Below are 27912 nucleotides of genomic sequence, written 5' to 3' on the forward strand. Positions count from 1 at the left end.
ATCCGGTCCGGTCATCTTACACCTCTCCCCGTGGGCAGCGGTGGGCACGATAGCGGGATTTGTAGCACCACCTTTTCGATGTTTTCGACGCAAACCGAACGTTGTAGCGGCTCCCGCGTGTGTGCACTTCCGCTGCACACTGCGCACAAATTATGCACCACGCAACAGTTGTCCCGGTCATAGTGGTGGTGGCGGTTCAGGCAAGCAAGAACGATGCATACAGACACAGGGAAAAGGTGCAGCAGTGTGCGAGCAACCGTAAGCACTCTGCTACTGAGCAGCGGACTGGGTGCTGGGTGTGCGGTGTGGTGGTTTGGGTTTTAATTCAGCTAAAATTAACCTCAACATGAACAACTATTAAACTTTCACTTGATGATGACGTTAGAACGGGCTGTGGAATCGGATTTTTTTTTTCATTCGGCTCTCCTACCGGCATGCACCACGGTGAAAGGTGCAATGATGTAATTGTGGTTGTTCTGCATGCGTTACGGCAAGGATAATGATCGCAAGGGGGTTTATCATGCTTTGAGCCTGAGTTTTGTTTTTATTTATATTCCTTGCTGTATGAGAGCTTACATTTTGTACTACTTTACACAAAAGTGAACAATAAGTAATGTGATTTGTTTACGGTCGATCAACACGAAGTCGTATTTACAACCAAATGCTCTTATATTATTGCTCTACTTTGCACTAATAATTTCAATAGTGACATTAAATGCTCTAAACCCAACAGTTGTATTGTTTGGTATTAAAACATTGTGAAATATTTCAATTGTGAAAAGAGAAAACAATTACTGAAGGATTTTTTCAAAATCTGTTTAAAACATTTGAACATTATCTGGATGAGTTGATTTGATTGTTTTTTGTTAAATTATTTATACATACTTAAATATGCTCCTCTTTTCTATTTTAATTAAACTTTACTTTAAACAGCATAACACTTCACTACGTAACTGTTAAAATTTAAATAAAATTAATAACAATTGTAAGGTAACAGAGGATTGCAAATATTTGATTATTTAAAATTTTGTTAATTTTCTCAATAAATATGCAACAGTTTTGTCCACCCTTATGTCCCGGCGAAGCCCACTGTTGATGAAAATTGCCGCCAAAGAAAGGACCTCCTTTTTCGCACCTTAATTTCATTAAATTTTCACCTCTTTTCGCACAAACGCGCCGCCACCGTGGCACGCTGGGCCCGCTGCAACCATCTCGACTGCATTGTTTTGGGCCGTAAATGTACTCGAAACACGCTCCTCCTCAGCCAGTCCAGCTCCGTCAGTCCGTCCAGCGGCCCAGTGAGTGACCAATCTACCCATTTGAACCAAAACCCCCGCCCGAAAAATAATACGCCCCGAACGTGGTGAAGTTCATCCTTTCCAAATGTGATGATTACAGGGCGGCACAGGGCAACTATCAGGGACCGCGTTCGGGGCTCCAACCGGCCCAGTGTGGGTACTTAAATGGTTGTTAAAAGTGGTGCGTAATTATTCTGACACTTTAGGCGGCTCGGGCCGAGCCGGGCAACATGGCCTGCAGTCTGCCAGTCTCCCAGGGGGGGTGGGGGGGGCGAGAAGAGCACAATGCCCTGCACGCCCCGCACTCGCGGTAATATAGCGTGCCCCCACGAAGGACGCTGGAGATGAGTGACGAAAACAAAAACAAAAAAAAAGACACGGGTGAAACAGAAACATAAATTATTATGTTGTCCGTGTACCATCGTACATCATCAGCGCGCCACACCGTGTGGTAATGATTGATAAAAATGCAAGCGCGTTTCGCGTTACGGCGCGTCATCTTGCGCGTCACACCGTTGCCAAAAACAAAAAACAAAATATATGCTGCTGTAACCCGAGCTCGCCACGAAACGCACGCTGATGAATGCTCATTTTCAGCAGCTTCTGCAGGATGTGAGGCCCACCGGCTGCTGGGTGCTGGCGGGGCAACTGCTGGCGATGGTGATGGGAAGTGCGAAGTGGTAATTTATTCGAAATTGATGAATTTTAATGCAAAACTCGTTTCTCGTTGCGCGTTGGAAAACTTTGCCTCGGTTGGAAGCTGCGGAATGGGTATGGCGGGCGGCGAAAGGGCGGAATGGAAAAGTGAATGCAATTTGGCAATGCACCACCGACCAGAAAGGATCTCTAACCCGGTAATTTGGTTGCTCGGGACTCGGCAAAAATGATCGCAGGACGTGCGTTAGCGAATGCATGCTTCGGGAAGTTGTGAGGATTGAAGGGCTCCTATCGAGGTTGATGTCGAACCAGACGCAGTGGCGCGTCGGTTTGCGTTTGCGATGCGGCAGAATGGGAGCGGTCGGGTGGCGCGAGGAGTGTAGTTCGGGCTTTTGACTTGCGCGCGTTAACAGTTCTTTTCACGAGTGTATCGCAAGAAAATTGTGGCATTTTGTAATGAGAGATTAATAACGACTTTCAGTGTCGAAAAGCATTAGCTTACTTTCGCTCAAATCGGGTTGATACGGACAGTTTAATTTATGCGTTAGTCAATCCCGGGCACTTGCGATTTTGTTTGCAATTTGTTTGCTTCAACGCAAGCTATTTCTTTATAAAATTGTTCAAAAAATCATTTTTCTTGTCTAAATTATTCATTAGAAATGTTTCAAACTGAATTGACATGAATTACTATTGATTTGGATACAAAATAAACAATTAACATAAATGATATAATGCATTTATTCAACTTATATAAAGTGTACGAAATTCAATGCTCCTGTTCAATAGAATACACCTTTTTGGTTTTCGTCCGCGCCTTTATGGTTTGACCGCGGTATGTAGCTCTTATAATTCTTTTTTTATTTTTGCATACGTGCATAGAGATAAGGTAATGGAAACATGGATAAAGCTTTATGACGAAAGATGATCTATGAATTTGTAGAGCAATCCGTGAAGTTAAGAATGTTTTTAAATTGCAAGATTCCGAAATGGGTTGACCGATATTGTATGCTATATAATGCGTAAAAGAAGTATTTATAATTGTATTCAAGCATGTACAATCTTAATGAATGAATTTCATGTCAATAAGACTCAATTAAGGTTTTGTCATTTATTTATTTTTTACTTTCTAATGTTTTCAAACTAAGAAAGTGTTTAAATGTTAGGCAATCAGTAAAATTAAAATAAAGAAAATCAATTGAAATAAAACATAAAATATTGCCTCATGTTTTATTCACAGCTTTACTAAAACATTAATACCATTTGTACCTTGATGATTCTCTCACACAAATGGTCCCAAATGAAATAAAAATAATTTGGATAATTGTTGCATTTTTCGAAACATGCCGAAAACATGAAAAAATGCCGTTTTTACATGAACAGCCACGATACCCGTTTTAGCCAGCACAAAAAGTGTTGGAATTATTTTAAAATCTCTCCATACATTATAAAAACACATTTGAACCTGCAAAATTGGCTCCAAATCCTTCCACAAGCCATAAATGCGTGGAAGGTTGCCCGCGGGCATCCTCCAATCATCCGTTCGGCGATGATGATAATGATGAAGCTGATGGTTAGGTGTGAAGTTGTCTGCTGCACGCAAACTCCTGCACGGACGAACGTGATTGGAAGCTTCTAACGAACATTTTCAAACCATTTGTTTTTGTGTAGATGCTGTCTATTGCTGTTGTTTTGGCACGAAACTAAACACTGAAATAATGAGCACGTGCAGGGCACCTTCGAAATGGAAACTTCGAACTCCACTTTTAGCTATATTTGTGTGTACCTTTGGGTTTAAAAAAAGTGAGTTTAGTCGTTTAACGGTGTGTTTGGAGCTGTCTCGTTGCTCAATCCTCGCCGTTCATTAGCTACGCACGGGCGTTTCCAAAACCAAAGGCCGTCGTGCAATGCGAGACAATCAGGCGACGAGTTGATTCCCTTCGTGTGCACACCAACAAACCCAACACATCCTTCACACGCACAGAAAGAGAGAAAAGGAAAAATAACACAAAAACGTACCAACGATGCAACGAATCGATGGTGCTTGAGGCGTTGACGCGGATCGCATGCACTGCAGACTCACATTCCCGGGAAATGGGCCACTCTTTCGCTCTCGCTCACTGGCTGGCATTCGCTGGCCTCTTCAGGAGCATCCTCCTGAATGCACCGGCATGCACCTCAATTACACATGCCCCCCCACCCCCCTTTGCATCGTGGAAAAGGAGCTGAAAAGTACAATTTCATCAAAGGCTCGCCGAGCCGCCCTGTAATTTACGCCACAGCCGGGGTTTGCCGGCTGCGGGGCCGGTGCTGATTCGACGGTTCGACCATTCGCCGAAAGGCTATTCCCTAAGGGCGCACTTCAGCTCCCCGCGGTACACGACAGCATCCTGTGGCTGTGCAGCGGCGTGGCTAAATTGTAACTCGAAGCCTTTCCAAGTTTCCGCTCGATGTTGTTTGTTTGTGTGTGTGTGTGTGCGTGAGTGTGTTGTTTTTATTAGTGCACGGAATAGTATCCGGCCGTTTCGTCAGGACCTTGGACTCTTTCTCACTCATTCCCGTCTTCATTTTATTGCCAGTAATTGGCTCAAATTCAATGATTAACAGCTCACCTCATTACCATTCGATAATTGCTTTCATCACTCACAGCTAACCTTTTACCATCTTTTCTCTTCTCCCCTTTCTCCCCCTCTCTCTTCCTCCAGCGACCCAATGGATGCCCTACTTTTCGAGCAGCATATGCGATCGCCGCTGCGCCTGTTTCCCGATCCGCTGATGGCACAGTTCACGGCCGGCCCCAGTCCTGCCGACTTTCAGGATGCATCTTCCGCCGCCCTGCTGGAGAAAGCCCGCCAGCATCTGCAGATGTGGGGCCGCTCGCCCTACAGCGAACTGCTGCTGCCCCAGATGTACCAGCGGCCGCAAGCGCTCGGTGCGCTCAACCTGGGCGTATGGCAGAACTCGGGCAGTTGGCCCGCTAGTCCCCAGCTACCAGGCGGGTTTCTGCCCAATGCAGCGGCTGCTGCGGCGGCCGTTGCAGCAGCAGCTAGTGGTGGCCCTCGGCATACAACGCCACCACCACCACCGCCGCCTCCACCAGCAACAGCACTGGGACCTTCCGGCGGCACGATCCTATCCCCATCGACACCGCTAACGCCGACAAGCTCCTCCGGCACGCCTTCGCCGGATCCGCGGGCCAAACACTTCACCCGCTTCACACCATACCAAATACCGCAGGCGCAGCATCGGTCGTCACCGGCACCACCACCTTCCTCTCTGCCACCGGCCGGCTCGCCGGGCAGTTCTTCCAACTGATCGGAAGCGAGCAGAAGCTCCCCATCAGCCCCAGCTTAGTCATGAGATTTCGTTCCAAGTTCAGTATCATCAGTATTAGACGAACGATGCACGGCGAATGCATCGAGATGAGAAGGACTTCCACGCAGAAGAAGCAAAACTATTTAATTTATTTATGCAGATTTGTTGTGTAGCTTCCCGTTTTGGGGCTTTTCGTTACTTAATCACTTACGAAACGTGTGTATAAAGGCGAATGATTGGAACTACTTGAAAGCAGTCAATGTTGCAATATGGTAAGAAGTCGCGCGTGAGGTCAGCACTTGTATAGTCAAATAAGCAGAGGAATGCATTGGGAAGAGTGCTACACCTTTTGTATCTCTTCTCGAGGAAAACTCCCGAATAAGCATGAGCAAATCAACGAATAATCACCAAAATTGTTATACCAAGTAAAACTTACCCATTAAATAAAGGAGTTTCTTTTCAGTTTCATGTCACGGTAGAGATGTTTTCATTCGCAAATAAAGCTCGTTCCAGATGATGACCTAATGTCCTTATACAATCTGTTGTTGGCCCTGGCAGCCCAAACCAAGCAACTGATCATTTGCTGATGATAAAATTCTTCCTTAATCCTAACAAATGGAACCAAGATCCAAGCTCATACCACAACACAATGTACGCACCACGAAGTTCGAAGTTCAGACGTTGGCTGTGATCGTATCGGAGCGTCTTAATTTATTTCCCCAGTTTAACCCCTCACACGCGCACAGACTCCTAGCACGGGCTTGAAAGCGTTGTCCACACCAGCTAATCGTGTAGCATCTGCACCAATCGAACGTGCAAATCTTGCCTGCTACTGTACAATGTTTCTTGCCGCTGACCTACTAGCACCTTCTAACGACCCCGTTGGCCTCTCCCTTTCGTATGGGGTACGGTGTAAAGAAAGCGTATAATGCTGCTGTCCAAAAAATGCCATTCGAGAGGAAATTGACGGCACAACGAGCAGTGTGCAACTGCATCGTTCGAACCGTTCGGATGACAAATGATGCATCCGTTTCCCCCAGGATTTCCAACACACTTTCCGTTGTGCAGTGTGCAAATGTGGACAGTTGAAACCTGATATCTTTACCGAACCCGGAGCATTACTGAAAATGGCTCCAGCAGTGGAGCGAATCGCGCATCAGGAAGCTGTGAATGGGCTTTTTTGAGGTTGTGTGGATAAAATGTGTCAAACTTTAAACGCTGATGTTACCACGAACGAATGCGTGTACGGGAGACGGTGTAAATGTCGACTTGCTGCAATCAGATCACAAGTGGCCTCACTCAGAGTGGGAGTGTTTGCTGGCTTAGCCAACGGAGCAACCGGAACAACAAAAAATATTACAAAAAATCTCCAAAAAATTCGTGATGATTGATGACAAACAATTAATCAACGGAGCGCGAGCGAACTAGCGAGCGTCTTTTTATTTGGGACAATCTTAAATCAGCAGAGCTAAGCGAGAAAGAGAGTGAGAAAGGGCAAAAGGAATGGACCACTTTATCCATTGACACTTTCTTGACACGGTGGAAAGGCGAAAAAGAAGCGCTCGTTATCCATCCGGCTTTTGTTCGGGCTGGAATTGGACGGCGGGTGTTTGGGGTTCCGCGAGCACAACCCTGCAAACTGCCAGAATAGATGGGTGAGCTTACCCACGACACGGGTTTCGTTGTCCTGCTGCTTCGTGCCATTCGATGACAGGGAGCTGATAATTTCATCAAACTTCAACAGTTCAATCCTCGGCTTTGATCATCGATCCGGCTCGATCGCTACGATCGAAGGGTGCGCTCATTGTTGCCCGCCACAAGAGATGACGCGCACCGGATAACGCTCCGGTCTAGATGTTGGGTGAAATCGGATGAATGATTGGCTCGAGTGACAATTGAAACATTGTGAAGCATAAATGGTGAATACAACACAAAAAACCCTCCGCGAATGCTTGGTAGAGTCTATCCTTTGTGGCAAAAGGTTACAGGCATTGTTGACTTTCGGTGCGGAGTTTTGGTGGATTTTCTATGTCTCAAATTGAAAAGAAGCATAAAAATGTCATCCCGAACGTGAGGTGTACTTTCATTCAAGCTGATCATTTGGTTTGTGTGAGCATTTCGATAATCATTTTGAATCAGTTTAATAATTTCTCTTACCAGATCTTCATCACCATACAAGTTCGCTTTACCATTCATCGCATCGCAATCATGCCCAGCTGCGAGCAGCTCAAGCGAGTGCGTTAATGGGCTCTCGTAACGAAAGTGTTAATGGCCACTTCCAGGTCGCTAACGATCAGTGAACACCAAACGAGACGCTATCCGAAAGCAGACCATGCGAATGCGGAGCCCCAGCCGACCGGTCGGTCGAAACGAAACGTCCTAACGAACGCACCAGAGTAAAGTAGATGAAATTGTTTTAATATTCTGTTCACCAAGTTTGATACAGTTTTCATTGGCAAAGCCCCTTCTTCAACCCCCTTCGGGAGCTTCAACGATGAAGCATTCGTAAAGCTAGCATGGCATGGTTGGTTGTTTGCTGTAGCGCGGGCTGTTCTAAGATCCGTGGATGGCCCCTGATGCGCCACACCCCGTTTGAGGCGTATCGCGGGAAAGTTAGCGACGCGAGGCGAAATATCGTAAAATGCAATAATTTATACCGGCTAATTTGTAGCGACGCACCGGCAAGAACGGCTGGGAAGGATAGGGAAGGGGTTGCAATATCAGCCATCATCGGTCGGTATCTGCGTCCAATTTAACCGAACAATGCCGCCACGCCAACTGGATTGAGGGTTGGTTCAATTTGGATGCGTTGTAGGTCGAAAGGCCTTTTCTGCTGGGGGTTAGTTTTATGTTAGTTTTTTGTGATCTTGTCAATTTAAGTTGCTTTTAAGAAGGTGGGTTTTATTTTGCTCAGAAAAATATTTTCTAATTTAAACTCACTTGCTTCTTAAATAATCGATGGCTTTATTCAATCTTTAACTACTAGTTGGAATACATTTCTCTATACGCTGCGCAGATCCTGGTTAAGCTTCAGGACCGGAACATAATCGGCAACTATTCCAGAACTGGAAAGGCTTCAGTATCAGTTAGAGTACTGCCACGTATCTTTTGCAGGACTGGAATGGGAAAAGTTTCAGTGTCGGTATCGGTTCAATTCTTATTTCAAGTGTTTTTTGTTTGTTTGATCCAGGTGTATTTTAGACCGTAGAATAAGTTTCTCTTGGTGTGCATCTTGAATTAAAGAGGCACCTGTGCATTGCGTTGTAAAGACATGTACCCGGTACTAATTACCCTGTTAGCAACAAATTGGAGATTGAATAATCAACTATACTATTCTATTTCATGATGTCAATTGTTTTATGTATACTTCCTATAGGTAGTGGAGTTCATATCCTTTTTTTAGTTTTAGGTATTTGTGTTTTGATTATTTACTTTTTCAGTACATTTTAACAGCTAAAGTCGGAATTGGCTTTGTAAAAATACTCCTGCTTATAACGATTTTGAATGCGTTTTGGATTACTGCTTGTATTGCTAAGGAGTAATGTTGAAAATTCCGAGCAAATGATTATTTTACTTTACAGAAGTCGACAACAGTCTTTCACTGATGCCTTGATTCACTGCCAGCAGAAGAAAAATGGATACTTTTTACCAGAATCAACGAAGAGACGGCATTGTAATGGCAAAACTGAACAATTATAAAATGTATAAAATAACTAATAAATCCCTCTATCATAATTTAGGTCGATCATAGCATTCTTCTATTTATTGTAATGAATAATTTGAAATACACCGATTGCTTTTTTAACACACTCTGGTAGTTAATTCAATGGATGGGAGGACATACTTTACGACTATGCACTAATAAATCTCGGAAGTTTTTATAGGTTGACATTATCGTTCTACGCGATGGACCAAAACTAAGAATCAAAGACATTTGCAATAAACGATTAAAATGTTTAAAAAAAGTACATCAACATGATAACATAAACTATGTTAGAACAGTGGCACAACGTTATCTGTAAAAGACAACAACTAAGCTTTCATGTTTGAAAATTTAGGTGGATAAGTCCAGTAACGCTTGTGGCATAATTGGTTGATACTGATCTATTAAGCACGCATTAAATACGGGATTTTCATTTTTTTATAATACTAAATCGATATACCGTGAACTGTTCAAGTGTGTATGTCCTTTGTGTAAAAATATAGCTAAATATTTAGAATAAACATTACCTCAACAAAACACTGTCGAAATGTGTACCAGGCTAATATAAAATTTTGTTTCCTCAACACTTATCCAACAAACACAAAAATTGAAAAATAAAATAATCAAAAGTACTTTATCTGCATATTCAAACCCAGTGCAATCCCTTAGCAATAACGCACCCTTTAGCTAGGCTTTGCGAATCAAGCCCATTTTCTAGCTATAAAGGCAATTGCTTTTATCCTGTCCCTAGCCGGTGCTTCCGAATCTCCCGCTCCCGCTGTCTCGCTTAATTCATTTCGAGCAGCACCGCGAAGTCAAGCATACATTTCGGTGCTTTGACTTCTGCCTCCGCGTAATCCGTAGGGAATTTGCATTGAAAGAATGAGCAGAGGATGAGCGATTAATTCACCCTCAAACACACACACACGCACAGATATACAATCTGTGTGCGCTCGCGAGAAAGACAGAAAGGACGAAGAACGCGGTGCCAGCGGACACCCCACGGGTGGAACCGTTCCGAGCGAACATCCACAACCTAACACCATCGGTTGGTGCCATAAATCGATTCGCTGTTTATTTTGTATAATTTAAATATCTCTCCATTCACGAGCCCGGGGAGCGCTGCGTTGCAGTACACACGTCGCGACTGGCGATGAGAAGCTGGCCGTAATGGCTTCTTTTTGTTCGTCCGTTGCCCCAGCACCCGTTGGAGTGGCTCCAGCCGGTTCGTGCGTTTCAGCAACGGGGAGGCCACCCGTCGTGCGCGCTCAAACGGGGAAGCGATTCACCAAAATCATCATAAACATCCCAAAGTCACAGCTCGGGCTTCGGGACACTGGTCGTGGAGTCACATTCGCTTGGCCGGAGAGCTTGTCCGGAGAGGGCCCCATACGGCGACGCGGGCATGTGTGTGCATTCTCATAGAAGCCTACGACGCTTATTATTCAGATGGTTTGTGGCCGTTTCCTTTTTTTTTTAGTTGTGCCATGCGCGCTGCTCAGTATCAGGTGACGCTGGATCGTCCACCCTGATATCTGCATGACCACCTACATGCGTGTTCAAGCGAGAGAAAGGCGATCGAAAAAATGCACACGACGGAACTTCTCCTGCTGTGTTGAATGTAAGACCAAGGGAAGGGGGTAGAACCTTACTGCGGGGAAAGAAGAAATCAGGGGAAACTTTTCAATAAGCCAAAGATAATTCTACAAAATCAAAAGCTTTTTACGGAAGGTAATTTAATGCTCAAGTTGATCAATGTATCTTTCAATTAGCAGAAGGGGGTTACGTGGCCTTACGCAAGAAGTGTTATCTGCTCTTCAGCTCACACATCAACTCTTGGGCTTTTTTGGAACATGCTAGTGTTTGACATTTTGTTGGAATGAATCGGGAATCACATTTCTTAAGAATGTTTTCAAAAAAGGGAAAAAACAGTGTTCTCTAAATACATGCCCAACCCTGACAGCTGATTGACAAAACAATAAAGCAGCAAAGCCACACGCAAAGCGCATCGGCGACGCTTCGGCCAGGCATCTGGAGCATAATTGCATTCGATTGAGTAAGATAAAAGGGAGGCCTGTTTAATCGCAGTGCGACTTCGCAGGGCGTGCGCTTTCGCATCAGAGCCGTCCGCGTTGCTCGGTCTCGGTGGCCAGTCTAGTGCGTCTGTAACGCTTCATGCGTGTGATGGTGTGAATTCCACCTCTATGACTGTGGTGCCGATCAGATGGACGGGTCTGTGACATGACAAATGAGCGTTATTCACGCTCATTTGCACGTAATTATTCACCCTCCCTCGCCACAGCTGCTTGCACCGAAAGGCCAGTTCACTCCAAATGCAAACGACAAACTGCATGTGCGTATGAGGTGGATTTGCTATAAGATTTTGAGTAAAACTTTTAATTAGTGTTTGGCGCAATGTTAGGATCAATCGCTGCTGCTGAACACTTCCAAGTAGACGTCAATAACTTAAATCAATTAAATATGCAAAGAAGCGGTGTATTTGTTTGTAGGGGGCCAAGAATCTTTAACATTTTTGAAAATAAAACATCTTAATGATTATAAAATCCCTCTTGGGTAAAAAATGAATATAAAACTACTGGAGCTTGCGGTTCATCACATACAAACTCACGATCAAAATTCGTTTCATTTGTGCATCTGTTGCATCGTTTGCATATGCTGGTAGCAGTGATTGCGTTGACTAGCAGGAAAAAAAGCGTAACGTAGCGAGAAGCAGATGTTTACATTAATTAGATGTAGTGATAATACAATACATTAAGCACTAGGTGTGATCATAAGAAGCCGCTGTAAGTAGAGTTGAGCAGAGGCGTCAATGCAACATTGTAACATCTCTATTATTCTATTCAATTCCCTTGTATGGAGCTTCATTCTTCACACCATTTCACACGCTTTTAGCCTCCTGTATACTGAAATAGGAACTGTATACTGGAAAAGTTTTCGATAATTTTGCATACAAACGCTTGTAGAAATCAAAATTGTGTACAAATTATTGTCCTATTACAATGAACCGTCTAAAGTACAGGTATTCCCCAATATACGTCATACTCAATGTATGAAATTTTGTTACACGCGATATTTTAAATTTTAAAGTTCTTTGAGCAAATTGTATCAATTTGACACATTAATTGTCAAATGCAAAATAACTCACTTGCGGTTGAGTTTCAAAAATCATTTTAAAAGGTAAAAAATTGTAATCTTCAATTGCAATCAGATCAAATAACTAGTTTCGACAAGCTAAAACCTTATCACTTCAAGCTAAAGTATACGAAAATTAACTATGATTTGATTGAAAACCTCGAAATTCTATGATGACAAATACTTGGGATACGTGATTGCCGTCGGTCGGTATTAATTGCGTATATAAGGGAACAGGAATTCATGTATTTGGTGAGATCTTGACTTAACATCTTAGAGTATATGGATTATATTTTATTTCTTTTTTATAGTTTTTCATAAGATACAGCACAGTTAATGCTGCAGCTGTGGAGTAAATGTACCCTTAATAGTGATTGTATCATTCGTAGTTGTAGTGGACTAAAATACATTCTTTATGAAGTTTTAGAATCAATTTAGTTATTTATGACTGTATGACATGTTCTCTAGTCTCTTACAAAAGATGTATATGTTAAATGGTACCTTTCCAGTATCTGTCGACCGATATTATGACAGTATTTCTCACAGTTCCTATCAACCCATGAGTATTGAAGTAAATTCGTAATAATGTTATAAATGGTTGTGTTCGGAAAAAACTTAATAAAATTAAATAAATAAATAAATAAATTTATTTTCCTGACACTCTGAATTCATCAAAATATTCCTGTAGCACTACAAATTGCACCGTTAATGGTACATTTATTTACCATATGTACTTCACATTTTAGTTAATTTAATCAATAAATTTAAACATTTTTCATTACATAAATTAGGGATTGAATGTTTTAATTATTTACTTTGATTCCCGATGGCTATTGCATTGTACAAAACTGGAGCCAAATAATCTATTTTTCAATATCAATCAGTCGTTTCCTTTACGATACACTTTTCTTACCAAACCAAAAAATCCCACCCATCGCTCAATAGATTACACCGTGGTAGATTAAGAACAGATTTACCACTAATTACTCACCGGGAACAACCAGCGTAGCACGCGCGACCCCTTTTTCCAAACAAAAATGACATCTCTCTTCGGCAGAGTATTATGTCACCCTTCTGACCCGGCTGTTTGTTCCCTCTGCCTCGCACCGTAACCCATGACCCTCCTGTGCCAACAGCTCATCACCAGCTAACCATCACCATCATCGAGTGAGGCGAAAACTCCCCTCCCACCGCTTGCCCGGGAGTTTCACCGGGACGCAAGGGGTGTCCCAATTACATAAATTACACTTGTTCCCTGCTCTCCATTTTCCGCCGAAAAATCCTCCACCATCCTTATGGCACCGTGTGGCACACGGAGTCAAGTGCGATTTTATTAACTCCTCTCCTGTCGCTCTCTCTCATTCGCTTCCTCTCCTAGCCCTACGCTTACCAAGTCAACACACATTTGGTGCAGCCCCCGTGGTAAGGGTGTCGATCTAATGCAAACAGGATGCTGTGGTAAATAAAAGGACAACCCGGCAGGCGCACGAACTCAACCACCCCAACGCCATTATCATGCTGCTGTGCAATTTGTGAAACCGACACTGATAACAATCTACCAGTGCTCAATCTCAAACGCGTGTCGGAAGGCAGAGGGGGAAGTGCGTCTCCGTTGTGTATGTGTGTGTGTATCTCAATTTGTCTCCCGATGGTAGCTGTTTTAGCCCGGCGCCGGGAACATCTCTCCAGGGGGTACCAAATCCCAGCGGAAACGGAAAAACCGTATTGTGCAACTTCACATCCCTCCCAGGACACGATTGTAGCGACGTATGCGTGTGTGTGTGTTTGCTTCCAATAATGTTGTTTTTATTATCAAGAGTGAACTTTTCCGGTCCTGGTTTTGCACCCGTCTGTCTGTTTGACCTTACGACATCGGGCCCTTGCTGTGTGTCGTTGGAGATAAAAATGACCAAAGAAATGAAATTAGTTCCGTGCCCGCACGCAACGAACTTTAGAACTGTCTCCCGGGCGGGTGACTATGGGAATACGCACTTGATTCAATTGTCCAAATCCCCTTCGGAATCTTCGGCAGGGATGGGTACAGCACTCGGTCTAGAGTATACCAGTGTCACTTGTTCAATAGTCATCCTCAGCGCAAAAGGGGTTGCGGGGAAAAGGGACCAGGCCAAGCTTGTAAAAACAATCCACAGGAGCTCGTGTTTTTGCTCGTCCCACCAACCCGGTTCCAGGCAAATGGGAATCGAAATAAGTGTGATTTTGTTTAATTTTATTACCACTCGGAGGAAATAAATTGAATATACGGAGCTCTTTTGGGCAAAGGATCCTTGTGCATGCCGTTACCAATGGGTCGAATGCACTGGGTGCTACCCGGTATCTCTGCTCGAATGCGTCTTTTCAATTGTCCAGGGAAATGGATGGACACTTTGATTGCGGAAAGAGTTGCAGTTTCCTATCACTCCTGGGAGTGGGCCCGCACTGGTACCGGTCCAAGCCCAGCAAAACAAGTGAAAATGGCTGTTCTAGAAAGACTGCCGCAGTGGATGCAATTGCTGTCGGAAAAATACAGCCCTAAAGGTAAGAGCTTCTATGCGCATACAGTCTTTCCCTTTCTGCCTCTCTCTCTCTCTCTCTCTCTCTCTCTGAGAAAAAGAAACACAAGCCGTAGAATATCGGAAATTTATTATCAATTATTGGCTCACTGATAATCCACAATGTGTTTGCTAATTTTATTGCCATTGTTCTGTAGAAATGCTTCAGAGTGTGTGGTACTCCTGTACGAACTGCATACAATGACGGTTCTCCGAAGGATTATTGCCATGATTTAGATGCACAAGGATATGAGTTGCTGTAGCTGGACTCAAGAAGGTCTATAAATTTTCATTTAAGCACGCATATGAGTTGAATTAAACAGGTAAGAGCTGTAGAACACATATACATCCAGCAATCAATTCTGTAAAAAAAGAACTCTCGGAGTTTACTTGCCGGACAACAGCTTTGTAGTGGAATTGTCTATTAATGACCCTTTTAAGCTATCATTACATACACACGTGAATACAAAACCCTTCCATCATCTCAAAACCCGTTTTTTTACGTTCGCTTAGCTCATCTCCGAAGGCCACCCGCTTTGAAGTCACAGGTTTGATTGACGGATTGATTTCATAATTTTTAGGGTCAACTGTAAGAACGACTCCGAGATCCTTTCTATTTCTTTGTTACCCTTCGTCTACTGCTACACGTAGGAGAAAGTATAAACACGAAAAGGAACACGAATCTTCCCGGCGAATGGTTTTATGGATGTCACTTTTGATGATAGATTACCGAAGAAAGTGACCTGTGTGTGTTGTGGATGAAAACACCTGAACAACAGGACGAATTCCCATGATTTAGGACGTTTGGTTTTGAAAATCAATTGAACGCTCCAGGTGATGAGCTTCACGGTTTTCCGTACCCAAAAGTACGGAGGGTGCTCCGAAGCGGATGATCCCATTTTTTCTCACGACTCCCGTATCATCCCGTATCGGATCTCGGATTCTGTGTAACACATGTCGCAACAGCAGCACCACCAACAGCAACTCGAAAGTCGAAAGTCAGCGCGAAAAGATAAAGAAGAAAGGTTTGAACACACGGTATTGATGAAGGTTAGGGTTCGGAAGTGATAAAAGTGTGATGACGAAGATGTAAAACACGCACTGCACCGCAGCGAAAGGTTATGGGCCTCCGTTTCCTTGAAGCATAAAATCTCTCCGGGGGATGCAGAGAAAAGCGGCGTGTGTGTGTGTGTGTGTGTGTGCGTTTTGGCCGTTGGCTGCGTAAGACGCGCCAAGAATCAAGAACGGGCTAGCGAGCGGAAATTACCCACTAATTAAAAATTATCGCCACGCTTAATGACAGCGACCGACAAGATTTACGATCGCGTAAGTGTTCCTTTTCAAGGAAACGAACGGCTATCGGTAAGCGATTCTTCTCATCATCCGTCTTCGCGCAATGGTTTTTGAAGCAAAGTTCTTGAAACATTTTTGCAAACACTGCGCCCCGATGAACGGTGCAGTTTATGTTTTATGCTTCTCACGCTCGGACCGCTTCCGCGTCTTTCCGGTCCGTGCAAACGGCAAACGTGTGACGATTGTTCTTGGGTAGTGAGTCGACAATGTAATACAATGAGGATGGCACTGCAACAGACTGCAACCGCTTCGATCGCGTCCAGCTGCAAATGAGTGTATGTGTAATAGATTGTGCACCACATATGGCCAAGGTTTTTTCGAACATCGGAGCGGGATGTCGGACGTTGTAATGGGGAGACAATTCATAACCATCAGTTTGTGTCTTTGGGTTGCAGGAAATTAAGAGATAGAACGTGTCAGTATGCTAAAAGACGTTTAAGAGCAATGAAACAATCAATTGCAACGGACAATTTAAACGACACATGTGTTAATGCTGCTCAAAGAATATGGGAATGGTTGCAGTCTGTTATGGTTTCAGTTATGGCTTGTATAAACTAAAATTTGCAACATTTGTGAATAGAAATGTAAGGTTGCTCTCAATTCCAAAATCTTTATCCTGTATGACTTGTAATATGTAGACCGTTCCAACGGATCTTTATAATAATAATTTTCAAGTATGTACTTCACCAACGTTTCTAAGAATTCTGACGATTTCTGGCACATTTAGGAAAAATCACCGAGAAATCCTGTGCTGTTTTGTTAGTTTTGTTTGTATTGTTTAGGTATTTATCGTCTTCAAGGACGCCATCGACTAAGGAATCACTCTTAACTTGAAGACTTGAATTTTGACCGACTCCTTTACTAGAACAGGAAGCCGTGAGGCTTAGTTTCGATTAAGGTTTGTTCTGTTAGAGAGATTCAGTTAACGTACCTCATAAAATGATCATATTTAAATAATTAAATAAGGGTATTTATAATTCCGATTGAATATTTCCAAGTTTAACCATATTCTAGTTATTAAAATGTTTTTTTTTTCTAACTAGAGTTTATTGTATAGTTTTTTTTAAACAATGTTTCAAGCTTGGGAATTTCAATCACTTTTCTTATAACTTGCAGGAAAAATACAATATATTATTCATGTCATGATTGAATAGAAATAATACACCCATATCGAGTTTAAACTTGTTAAAACCAAATTTTTCAGATACACTATCACACAAAAAATCAATCGTTGTTTCCCCAACTTATATCAAAATCTTCTGTTTCTACTTTTGTTTTGACAAAGTTTTAGCAAAAGCAATACTTAAATAAAATTAAATAATTGTTATATTTTACTGATCTTGTGTAATATTTCTGAGAAATTGAAAATCCAAAGTCTTGTACAATGGGATACACCCATTAGATACGTTCAAATATTGAAACTGCTGGACGCCCTACGTATCTGGGCCAAGTAATTCGATGACCGGTTTTACTGCACCTATTTTGAGTTAGATTGAATCTTAATCTACTTATAACCTCGCAACCATTACTTATTAACCAAAACCAGGTTCAATCTTGTTTGTGATTTTATGTGAACGATTAGCGAACATCTTTATCCAGCCATTAAACCCAATCGCCTTCTCTTACAATCGAATTTTCCTTTGAGGTGCGGCGTTAGAACGCGTCATATTAAATACAGCCACTGGTTGGTGGTGGTCATCGATGCAACGGTACTTCCCGAACCAGTAAACTATTCACTTTATCCCGACCATAAAGTAATCGCAATCCAATAAGAAAAACTTTGTGCTTTCCGGAAGAAACCACAGCCCCCTACAACGACCGTCACTTCCTATTTTGGCGTCAACTGCACCAGTGTGTGCTCAGCGCCGGGCAGTAATCAGGTTGAGGAGGAAATCTTCCCACTGCTTATTTGTAGCCGTGTGCGTTGAGTTTACTTATCGAAGGAAATTTAATGAAAAAGCGATCGTAAAAACTTTCATTGCAAGAAAATCGAATTCAAACAAAAGTCTCGTTAGCTCTCGCCGGCGAACCCTCGGCAGAACAATTGGCAAAATGGTGGAGAAAGGACCGCTTACAAACACTCCCACGCACTCACTCACACACACAAAAAGCCAATCGTCAAGGATTGTGAGTGAGAAGCCAAACAAAAAAAAGTGCCAACGTTTCTCCCCTTCACAAATTGAAAGCTAAAAGCCGAAGCGTCGGTGTAGGGAAAAAATCTACGCGAACAATTTCGCACACAGTGCAACGGCCGAAACTGCCGATGCGTTAGGGAGGCAAAAGGAGGCAAAAACCGGGCAATTTGGAATGAAATTTTACGAGCCCACCCAAAGAAGCCCGCCCGCCCAGAAACGTTCGCAATGCGAGCCTGATTCGATTATTTGGAATGCGAACGGTCGCCGGTGCCCTTTTCGCGGCACTGATGGCAGAAAACTCATCGGAAAATCCTCCACCGTAGCAGGTGCAGCGGGCTGCGGACGAAGGGAAGCACGGTATGGCGAATAACAATCGACCACAAATCGATGAACGGAAAGCGATAAATTATATCGTTCTTATTGCGAGCAGCATTTTCCACCTCCTTGCTGACGGTGACGGTGGTGGAAAGGCGGCTTTCCTCCCTGCTTGGCGTGTGCACTTGAGTGCGTGTGTGTGGCAGGAGGGAATCGTAATTTTCCTCCGAGGCGAGTCTCGTTTTATTGAGCACACACATAATCTCGCGAGGATTATTGAAATCGCAATTTTATCGAAGCTGTGTGCTCGCTGGAAAAATTAATTATGGGAAAATGGGATACATTCTCGTGAGAAATTCGCATACGATGGCTTGATCGATTGAATGGAGTGGTGGGAAAATTGTTCAATAAAGGGATAAGATACAATTCATTCTAGGAATGCTTAAATATCCTTGTATTGTTTTAGATAATAAGAAGCTACCTAAAACGTTATATGCTACGATGTTGGAAAAACGCTTTGCTTCATTGAAACTTGATGAAATATTATCACTGGAAGGGCCTGAACTGAAACCACGTGTGGCATAAACCCGAACAGCCACGTAGATCGCTTCAGCAGGCAGAACATTCCTGAGCGCTCACCTTAGGCCTCACCCCCCACACAGACCAAACGGCCATCCATTTTTACCCGTTCATTTTCACGCTGCTTGCCGGCACGTTATTGGAACATTTTCGGATGATAAAATTTTATCGTCCTTTTCCGAGCGTCGTTTGGCGCACCTCGGCAAAGGACAACCATGGGACGAGGAGAGGTCGCTACTAAAAATGCCGATGCGAAAAACGAACCGCTAGCTGCTGGTCCTTGCGCTGAGTAGCCGCGGCTCGAACCGGCCACCGTTCGATCCGGTGCTGCCGTAGAGGTGTCGAGCATAAACGTGTGTGTGTGCGTGTGTGTGAGCATGAATTTATGATTCTCACACGTTGCGCAGCACACGGCTCGAGCACCAGGGCTGCATCAAAGGCTCGGCGACGAAAAGACGAGGTTCGGTCGTTTCGAAATCCGCGCGCTGCTAATTTTCGGTAGTGTTGAGGGTCATTTATACACGTTTGCGTTAGCGCGGTTGTGCTTGTTGTTGAGTGGAGTGTGAGAGGATGCAGGATTGGCAGGAGCGGTGCACGAGTTGGAGTGGATCTGCGCCACATTTGACACATTTTATGCCACCACATAAATCGACACGGTGGAGTGCGAAAAGAGCGCATAAATTATTTACCCAAACACGCTCGCACACATTCACGCAAAGAGAGAGACGATCTTGTACTATCGTTAGCCGTGTCTCATAAGTGGTCCGTGGGCTTGTTTGCGGTGGATGGTACGGCCTCAGCGATCAGCCCTAAATGGGTCTCGAAACAAATGAAATCGAGCGAACAGATGATCTAATTTCCTGCGGATTGTGCTTGGAGGACAGCATAATCGGAGAGCCCTAGCCACAAGGCGAAGGATAATAAGTCATAGGCAGAGGCAGGATGAAGATCAAATTACACGAACGCGGTAGGACATGCAGCGTCCTGACCGCGAAGTGGTTGTGCAAGATATGCACGAGGGAAAACAGGAACATTTGTCTCTCGGGCTGATGATAATGTTGGTTAGGAAGTCGGAGCACAAATGCCACCCAGGACGATGCGATTTTGCGATGGTGGTATGTTTTGGTTGAGTCGCGAGGAGTTTTATTAAGGAAAAAAATATGCTTTACAACATCATTGGGTGGGTGTAAAACATCGAGAGTAGTGAAGAAAAAGAAATTATGACGAGATTAGATTTTTTTGAACGGAAGATTGAACTTGTTTTGAAAATAAATTTTTAATATTTCTTTTTAGTTTTACTGAAAAAATCTCAGCAGCTTAATTTGTTTTTACTTATAAATGACTTGGATACATTTCACTTGTTTGTTACACACAGAATGATCAGTATAGCATGAATGATACATGGTACATATAAGCTTTGAATCTAATTGTTCGTGAGCCTAATATAAGACCTTTACAATACTTAATTATATGTACAAAACCTAATCTGCTTATCTTTAAAAAGTTGCTGATTGTGTCATCAACTTTTGAATAATTTACTATTTTCAGTGTATTTTGGTTAAAAATTTATTTCAAGTCAAATATATATTCATATCATTTGGGTTAGTTTTGGTGAAATACTTATTCTTAACTGCAACTCCAAAAATATTCGTTGGCACTGTTGAAATCCTGTCATCTCATTTGACTGTTTATTTTAAACCGTAAACAGTATAAACATGCACTAGCATGCAGAGGAAGGTTTTGGATGGTATACATAAAACGACAAGTTATGGGAAAGTCGGCTCTCCCAATTTTGTATTCAAAACTAATAAACGAATAAATATTTAAACCATACTCTGTTGTTACTTGAAATAAAGAAAAAAATCATTTATAATAAATATCGTAACATCCCAGTCAAAACAAATATATAAAAAATCTGTATTTTTAATACTTTCTTTACATTGCGTTTCTTATCTTTGATTTTTCAAACGTGTCTAATCAAACTCCTACTAAAGTAAAAACAAATATCAGTGCTTTGCATTAATTTTAAATTTATCCAATGAAACTAATATTTTTTCTGTATTTTCTCGATGTTAACGTACCCTATCACATCGCATCACAGTCTTATCTCTGAAAATTCTAAAGATGTCAAACGCTAAAGTGTTTTAGATTTTATCGTATCAGTATTTAATGGAAATGTAAACAATAAACAACCCTTTAACATGATAAAACGGCGCTTACTCTTCACCGTAAACTATATGTAAGCCAACCCTTAAATGTGACAGAATTTTCCATTCTTCCAAACAAACTTCAGAGAACACCCAACGACCCCACGATGGCGCGCGTTGTGGATCCGTTACGTAAATATTTTTACTCCGCTGGAGTGTGAAATTTTAATAAGACTGTCTTTTTCAACAGTTTTTCACTCAGCGCGGGTGGTGCGCACGTCTGTGACTGTCTCCCTCACAAACACACAGCCACCCACCCACCACAGGCCGTCGCCGAAACGATTCCTCACCATCTTGGAATGTGACGGAGTGTTTTTTTGTTTGCTGCCTCTGCCACCGTATGTTCAAAAGGACGGAGGGGCCTTTCCCGCAGCATTAGCAGTCAGCATCTTCTGCGCATGCATCACTTGCAAACAAAGGCATAAATTTCCCTGACGAAGGTTCGCCACCGCCTCCAGAGTTTTCCGTTTTCACGCTCGCTGCCAACCGATTGTCACAATCCTGTGTCCCTGTACTGGGTCGTTTCCACTCCACCCGATGTGAAATTTCAACCAGACAGTTTTTGCTCACTACTCTGTTAGATTTCTCATATTTGAATAAGAAATCGTTCGTTTTGATATCGGCTGTAGAAAGCACACTTGTTCCTAGTTTGTGTTTTTCATGTAGAGTGCCTCTCGCTCTCTAAACACTTGGTTCATTCAAACCATTTTGCTTCCCTCCCTCCCAAAACGTACCATTTTTTCGTCAGGATCTCTTGTTATCTCTTGTTTGTTATGCTTTCCATGTTTCAGCACCGTTCGCTCCGGGCTGATTCTTTCGCTCATTAGAGCCTCTTCCCGGGGGCTTGTTACGATATCTATCATGTTAGGGAGCAAAAAAACACACACTCCGGCTCAGAATGAAACTAAATCATGGTTGAGAGTGGAGAACGGGAAGGAGCAGCAGAAGCAGGAAACGGCTCGACTTCGACTGGCAATCTTGGAGAAAGCAGGCAACCTTATTTCCGGTTCTGGCAAAGGAGCAAAAACTCCACGGCGCGAGGATATTGGCCACCATATGCTACCGCCTAGTTAGCTCCTGCAGATGCGTTGCACACGCCTCAGACTGACATTTCTGGTTCGTTTCGAGCGCATTTGTCATTCGGTGCGGTTGGCGGAAGGGAGGGTTGAAAAAGAATGCTGATTGTGTTGCGTTTGACAGGTCGGCGGTTGTATAATACATTGAGCGTGTAGGATCCGGCCTGTAGATTCCGGCGTGCCTTCGCTTCCGGGGTGGTCCTTGGTAGGTGGCATTTTGTTGCTGGTAGTTCGGAACAATTTCAATGCACCTTAAGAAAGACTTTGTATATGGTGGTTTGCAACTATTTAAATATGTAATTCCATTTTTTATTCCACACATCACACATATGTCAAACAGAGAATCCGTTTTCATAGTAAATTTAATTAAATTAGACCCAAAAACAAACTTATTGCAAGCATGCGAGCATCCTTACACCCTGACAGAAGCATAAAACTCATAAAGCTATAAAAAAGTTAGATCATCCATTTGCCGCCCCGCTCCATCGTTCGCCGCAACCCATCACGCAAAAGCTTCTGTGTTGCTTTGTTACGACTTTCATAACGACTGCAACCTCATTTCGACAGTAGCGGGCAACTATTTCTGCCGCGCGAGCAGCACACAAAACTTTATCATCTCATTAGATAAGTTGCTGTACGGCTTTTCCCGGCTGCCCGGCCACGGTGGGAAATAGCACCCCCCCCCCCCTCTGTTCGAACAAATCTTGTCCCACTTCCTCCTCCCGGGGGATTTCAGCTGCGGCGCAGTAAAAGCGATTGTATAAAACTTTTAAACCGTACCGTAAAGTCGGCCCCATTGTGCCCCCCGATGATGTTGTCAATAGTGTGTGTATCGAAGAGGCGCGCTTTCCACGCGTTTACTGTTTAGCTTGGCAAACTCATAAAGGAAGCGGAAAATCGTGAGTGAGAGCATTTTTCTGCTGATTAAGACATTTCATTTCGTTTGACGAGAGCGCAGAAGGTAAAGTCACAGTTCACATGATCGGCACCGGTTTATAGATAGTACAGTGTGTCACAGCGCCATCGCCAACATTAAGCACTTTGAAAGGGTTTTAAGAATTTTTGTTCAATATTTCCCAAAAATTGTTTGAAATTTAAGGTCTACACATTAAACTTTAAAAACTAGCAGAATTCAATTTCAGGATATGGTTTAACGAGTTATCAACAAACAAATTTGCAACAGGAACATGAAAATGAGTAGTTTATTTCAATTTCAGTGGAAAAAAAATGATGACAGAAAATGACTGTGAAATGTTGAGAAAAAATTGGACTATAATCCAATAAAGTAACAATGTTCTGTACAGTCTGTCCATGTCAGTCGATACAGTTACGCGATATTCGTATCACAAAAATTTGAGTTCATCCTGTTTGTAATTTTGACAGTTTACGTGTCAAATTTGCTCAATTTTCGCCAAAAACTATAAAATTGACAATATATTTCATTATTGCTAAAAGTTTTTTTAATCGCTAAGAAGTTGGAAACACGAATTGTTTAAAATTATAATCAAGCATATAAAAATATTTTAACATAAAAGTATTCACAAGTGATTCCATGCAGAGTATAAATTTAGAAATTTGTATTATAAAAGATGATTAATGTTACGCAAAATGATAAAGTGACCAAAACCTGATTCGAGGGGCTTCAAGTATTTTATTCGTTTAATCACGCTGTAAAAAATTATGTCTTGCGCTTCTGCTGAATTAGTTTGTGAATTATTATTTTTGATATACTGATAATAATTTATAAAAAAAACACAAACTTTTCGATAACTTCAAGTAATAATATCATGCTACCACACTTTTGTTACACACTGTAATACAAAATAAAAAGAAGCAACAACAAAAATCTTCTGTTCAAAATTGCTAGCCCTTTTGCTCCATTTCGCTTTTTACAGCACTAGAACTTGATAAACAGCACCAACCAGCAATAGACATGATGCTTAACATTTTCATAAAACAGGAACCAGTTCAACACTACAAATCCGCGCACACCCACACACACACTCACACCGGTGGAAAGGCGGAAAGCGGAATGAAAATATCGTTCGCCCGCTCCCGCCGGTTGATGAATTAAAAATTTACACAGTAAAATTTCACTCCAAGACATAAAAACAAAACATCAAGAAAGGAAATAATAATAAAATAAAACATATTTTTACGAGCCGAGCCAGATCGCTGTCCGTGTCCCGCTCGCCCCGCACCGCAACACATTTGTGTTTTACGTTGCACGGGATCAGTCTTCGGTTTAGTTTCCAATTCTAACTGTAACCAAAACAGACGGCACGGCTTGAGGAAAGTTTTTTCCCTTCTGAACGGTTTGAGCAGCGGGTTCGTCTGATCTACCGCCCCACGCTTTTCTTCATACGTGCCACGGAGGGTCTCTTTATTACCTTTTGCGGGTCGCGCGCGCGGTACCATCTGACTGCAGGGGCAGAAATCAAACCACACACAAACACACACTGCCTGGAAGCAACCGGAAGCAGCAGCTTGTGCACCCAGAGAAAAACTAAAACACACGCACACACACACACACACACATACACACACACATCACCGAGCGGTCGCGGACCGAAGGCGGAATGATTGTTTCCTGACGGGCCTGGCCTGTGGGGCGGCGTTTGTTTGCCGCGTGTATCATGTTTTTATGTGCCCATTAGAAAATCGCTCATTCATATGCATGACGCTGACGGTGATGATCACGATGATACACACAATTATGAAATGGATAAGGTTCGAGTTGGGCTGGCAGAGGTCTGTTTTCGCGTCTTGATGGGTTTCATGGGGAGCGCGTAGCAGGGAACGATATCGACATGGAGTGTATCTGTGATAGATTTAACGTTTGATGTTAACGTGTTTATAAATATCGTCACGTTGGTGATACGGATGCCTGGAATGGCACTCCCAGTGCCAGATGCGCCTGTCCGTGCGGGTTTGTTCCCGTGCTCTTGATTAGCTCCCTTTCTTTTTGGTTTCGTTTTATTGCTGCTCTTTTCTCCCGTCAGCTTTTAATACATTGGTTCAAAGAAAACGATAAGCTAAATAATTCCAACGCTTGAAACAGGAAGCGTACTACAATGTATTACCACAGCCAGCAAAACAATGTCTACACAGCAGCTGACTAACTGTTAGCCAGCGACGAAAGACATTTCTTTCGTCTCCATCGTTTCGCGATTTGTGACGCACAGCAATTTATCAAATTTCCATCCATTTGGCGTGAAATAGAGCTAACAGAAACTGTTCCTGTCTACAGTGCTGGTAAAGTGAACACGGAACGATTGTGGAAAACGTTATATAGCACTCATCGAATGGTACAAGGGCTGGAACAAGCGCTACCAGAAAGTATCAGCTTACTCACTCAACCACAGCCCTGGTGGAGTGTTAACTGGTGAACAGATTTTCACCAAAACTGCTCCAATTTTCCACAGTCTCTCAACGGGCACCGTCGTTCGGAGTCGAAAATATGTTCGATTTCATGCTCATTATTGTCGAGCATATGGTTTTGCTGGCGTGGTGCGGCTCTCGGTGAAGAGTTTTCATCGTTTCACGCTATGAAGTTGATGGATTTTTGAGTTCAATGCTGTATGGCGATTCATCATGGAGGTCAGATTTCAGGGAATTCACTTCCGCTGTTGAGCCGTTTGGATGGCCGATTTCCAATGGTTAGGAAGTCTGTTACACTGTTTCCCGAGCTGTTCACGGCACAGAATGTTGAAATTTTTAGCATCTGTTTTTATTTGATCTACATTTTTTCTTTTGCTGAGATATTGCCGAAGCTGTTTAAAATAGAAATCTCTTTTCAATAGAGTTTGAATTGCAGTTTAATTGATTTAAGATAATTTACATTCTTTTTGTGTTTGAAGCAATAGTTCAAATCTATCTCTTTTCAAAAGCTGCATGAGAAGTAAGGTTTGTCGTCTGATTTTTTATTTATTTTAAATTTATTACAATCTTGCTAAATGCTCTTATGCTTTCCGTTATTCCGTTATATTTCAAACTATTCCACACGATGTGATGAGCATTTGGCAAGGTCAGAGTGACCAAAAACAGTTAAAATATTTGACAAAAGAGACATCTTATCAGTTGCCTGGTATTTTTATTGGATTTTTTTTTCATTAACTTATGTTCTATAACATCTGCTTCATTCTTTTCGTTATTGATCTGTAACTGTCCTTGACAAAGATATATATTTTCATTTCAAACATGCAACACCATGAATGAAACTGTATTTCAAGCTACGTTTAACTTTCACGCCAAAAAATCATCGCCTACTTATCCTCAGTGCCATCTCACTGCTTTTCACAAACTCATCAACACGATCTTGGCCAAACTTGTCGCTACTAACTGCACCTAGCGAAAGCGAGCTTAAACTGCGTCACCGAGGCATTTTAAAAAGAAACACACCCGCCCGTGCAACAACTCGCGGCCAACGAGTGTAAGCCCAACCAAAAGGCGAAAGAACCGTGCCCGAACCCATATCTCAAATTCACACGTAAGTGAAGACGTTCACATTGAATAAATTCGCCATTTCAACAGCTTTCAGTTCGCTGGAAACGATGCCCTGTCCCTCCCTGTAGCGCAGGATCACCGTTCAAGCAGTTGCTCTGCATCCTAGCCGAAGAAAATGTCTAATTTACTAAGCAATAAAATTTACATTTTAATCACATTAACAATCAACCTCGGCGTGTCGGTGCGGCCACCATCGTCAATGTCGTCGTCGTCGTCGTCGTTGTCGACGGCGAGGTGTGCGCCATGTTGGAAACCATTAGCCACGGCTGGAAAATCGGACGATGAAAAGGCGACGGTTTTCGCCTCACACTCTATCACACACACACACACAAAAACACATAAACAGGGTGTACATCAGACAGCAACAGCATCCCCGCCGCGCGCACGGGTAAAGAAAAGCTGCCCGATAGACAAATGCGCTTCGTTTGCTCATCGTTTATTCCTTTCTACTAGCGTGCGAAAAAGGACGATACTGGGCAGTGCACAGGGTGTCTGCTTGCTTACCGCTACCGCTCCACAGCTCTCCCAGTGCCCTGTTGGTGTTAGTGGTGGTGGTGGTGGTGGGACTAATTTCGCGCTAAAGAAACGGCTTGCGAGGGGCGGTGGTTGTGCTGATCGCACAACTCCAGGCCCAAGGTAACGTTTTTCATGGTGCGAAGCGTCAGCAGCCAACCATCGGGCGAACATCGGATCGGTACACGGTGCTGTTTAGCATAATGATACATTTTAGACCAAGCCAAACCACTAACAAGCGCACCATCTGTGAAGAGTTGGTCGGGTTTTGGTCGGGGAACAAAAGCATGAGCGCATTTGCTGAGCGCTGCTCCGGTCGACGATGAAAAATTGCCCAACAAACGCCTTGCCAGGATACAGGCGGGCAAACGTTGGTGGTTGGTGGTAGTGGTTGTGGTGGTGGTGGTGCTTATGAGCTCATATTTTAAACCATAACTAAGAGCGAGAACATTGATCAACCTCTAGAAATGGACTGAGAATGAGGACAAAGCTAAAGAAAGTGTATTTTAATCGGATTTATATTAAATGCAAAGAAAACTGCTCAATATTACGCTCT

The 27912-nt window shown here is 42.9% G+C and overlaps 1 protein-coding gene across 2 annotated transcripts in view; it reads left to right on the forward strand.

Annotated features, from left to right (window-relative positions):
- LOC121597197 (T-box protein H15) overlaps positions 1-5740 on the forward strand; it is a 55831-nt gene extending 50091 nt beyond the window's left edge. For both annotated transcript variants that reach the window (XM_041922785.1, XM_041922786.1), the window contains exon 6: positions 4658-5740. In XM_041922785.1, the coding sequence (XP_041778719.1) occupies positions 4658-5267 (610 nt within the window). In that variant the 3' untranslated portion in view covers positions 5268-5740. The remainder of the gene's footprint in view (positions 1-4657) is intronic.
- Positions 5741-27912: the final 22172 nt, after the last annotated feature.

This window comes from Anopheles merus, chromosome 3R, assembly GCF_017562075.2.
Source record: "Anopheles merus strain MAF chromosome 3R, AmerM5.1, whole genome shotgun sequence".
NCBI classification, from domain to species: domain Eukaryota; kingdom Metazoa; phylum Arthropoda; class Insecta; order Diptera; family Culicidae; genus Anopheles; species Anopheles merus.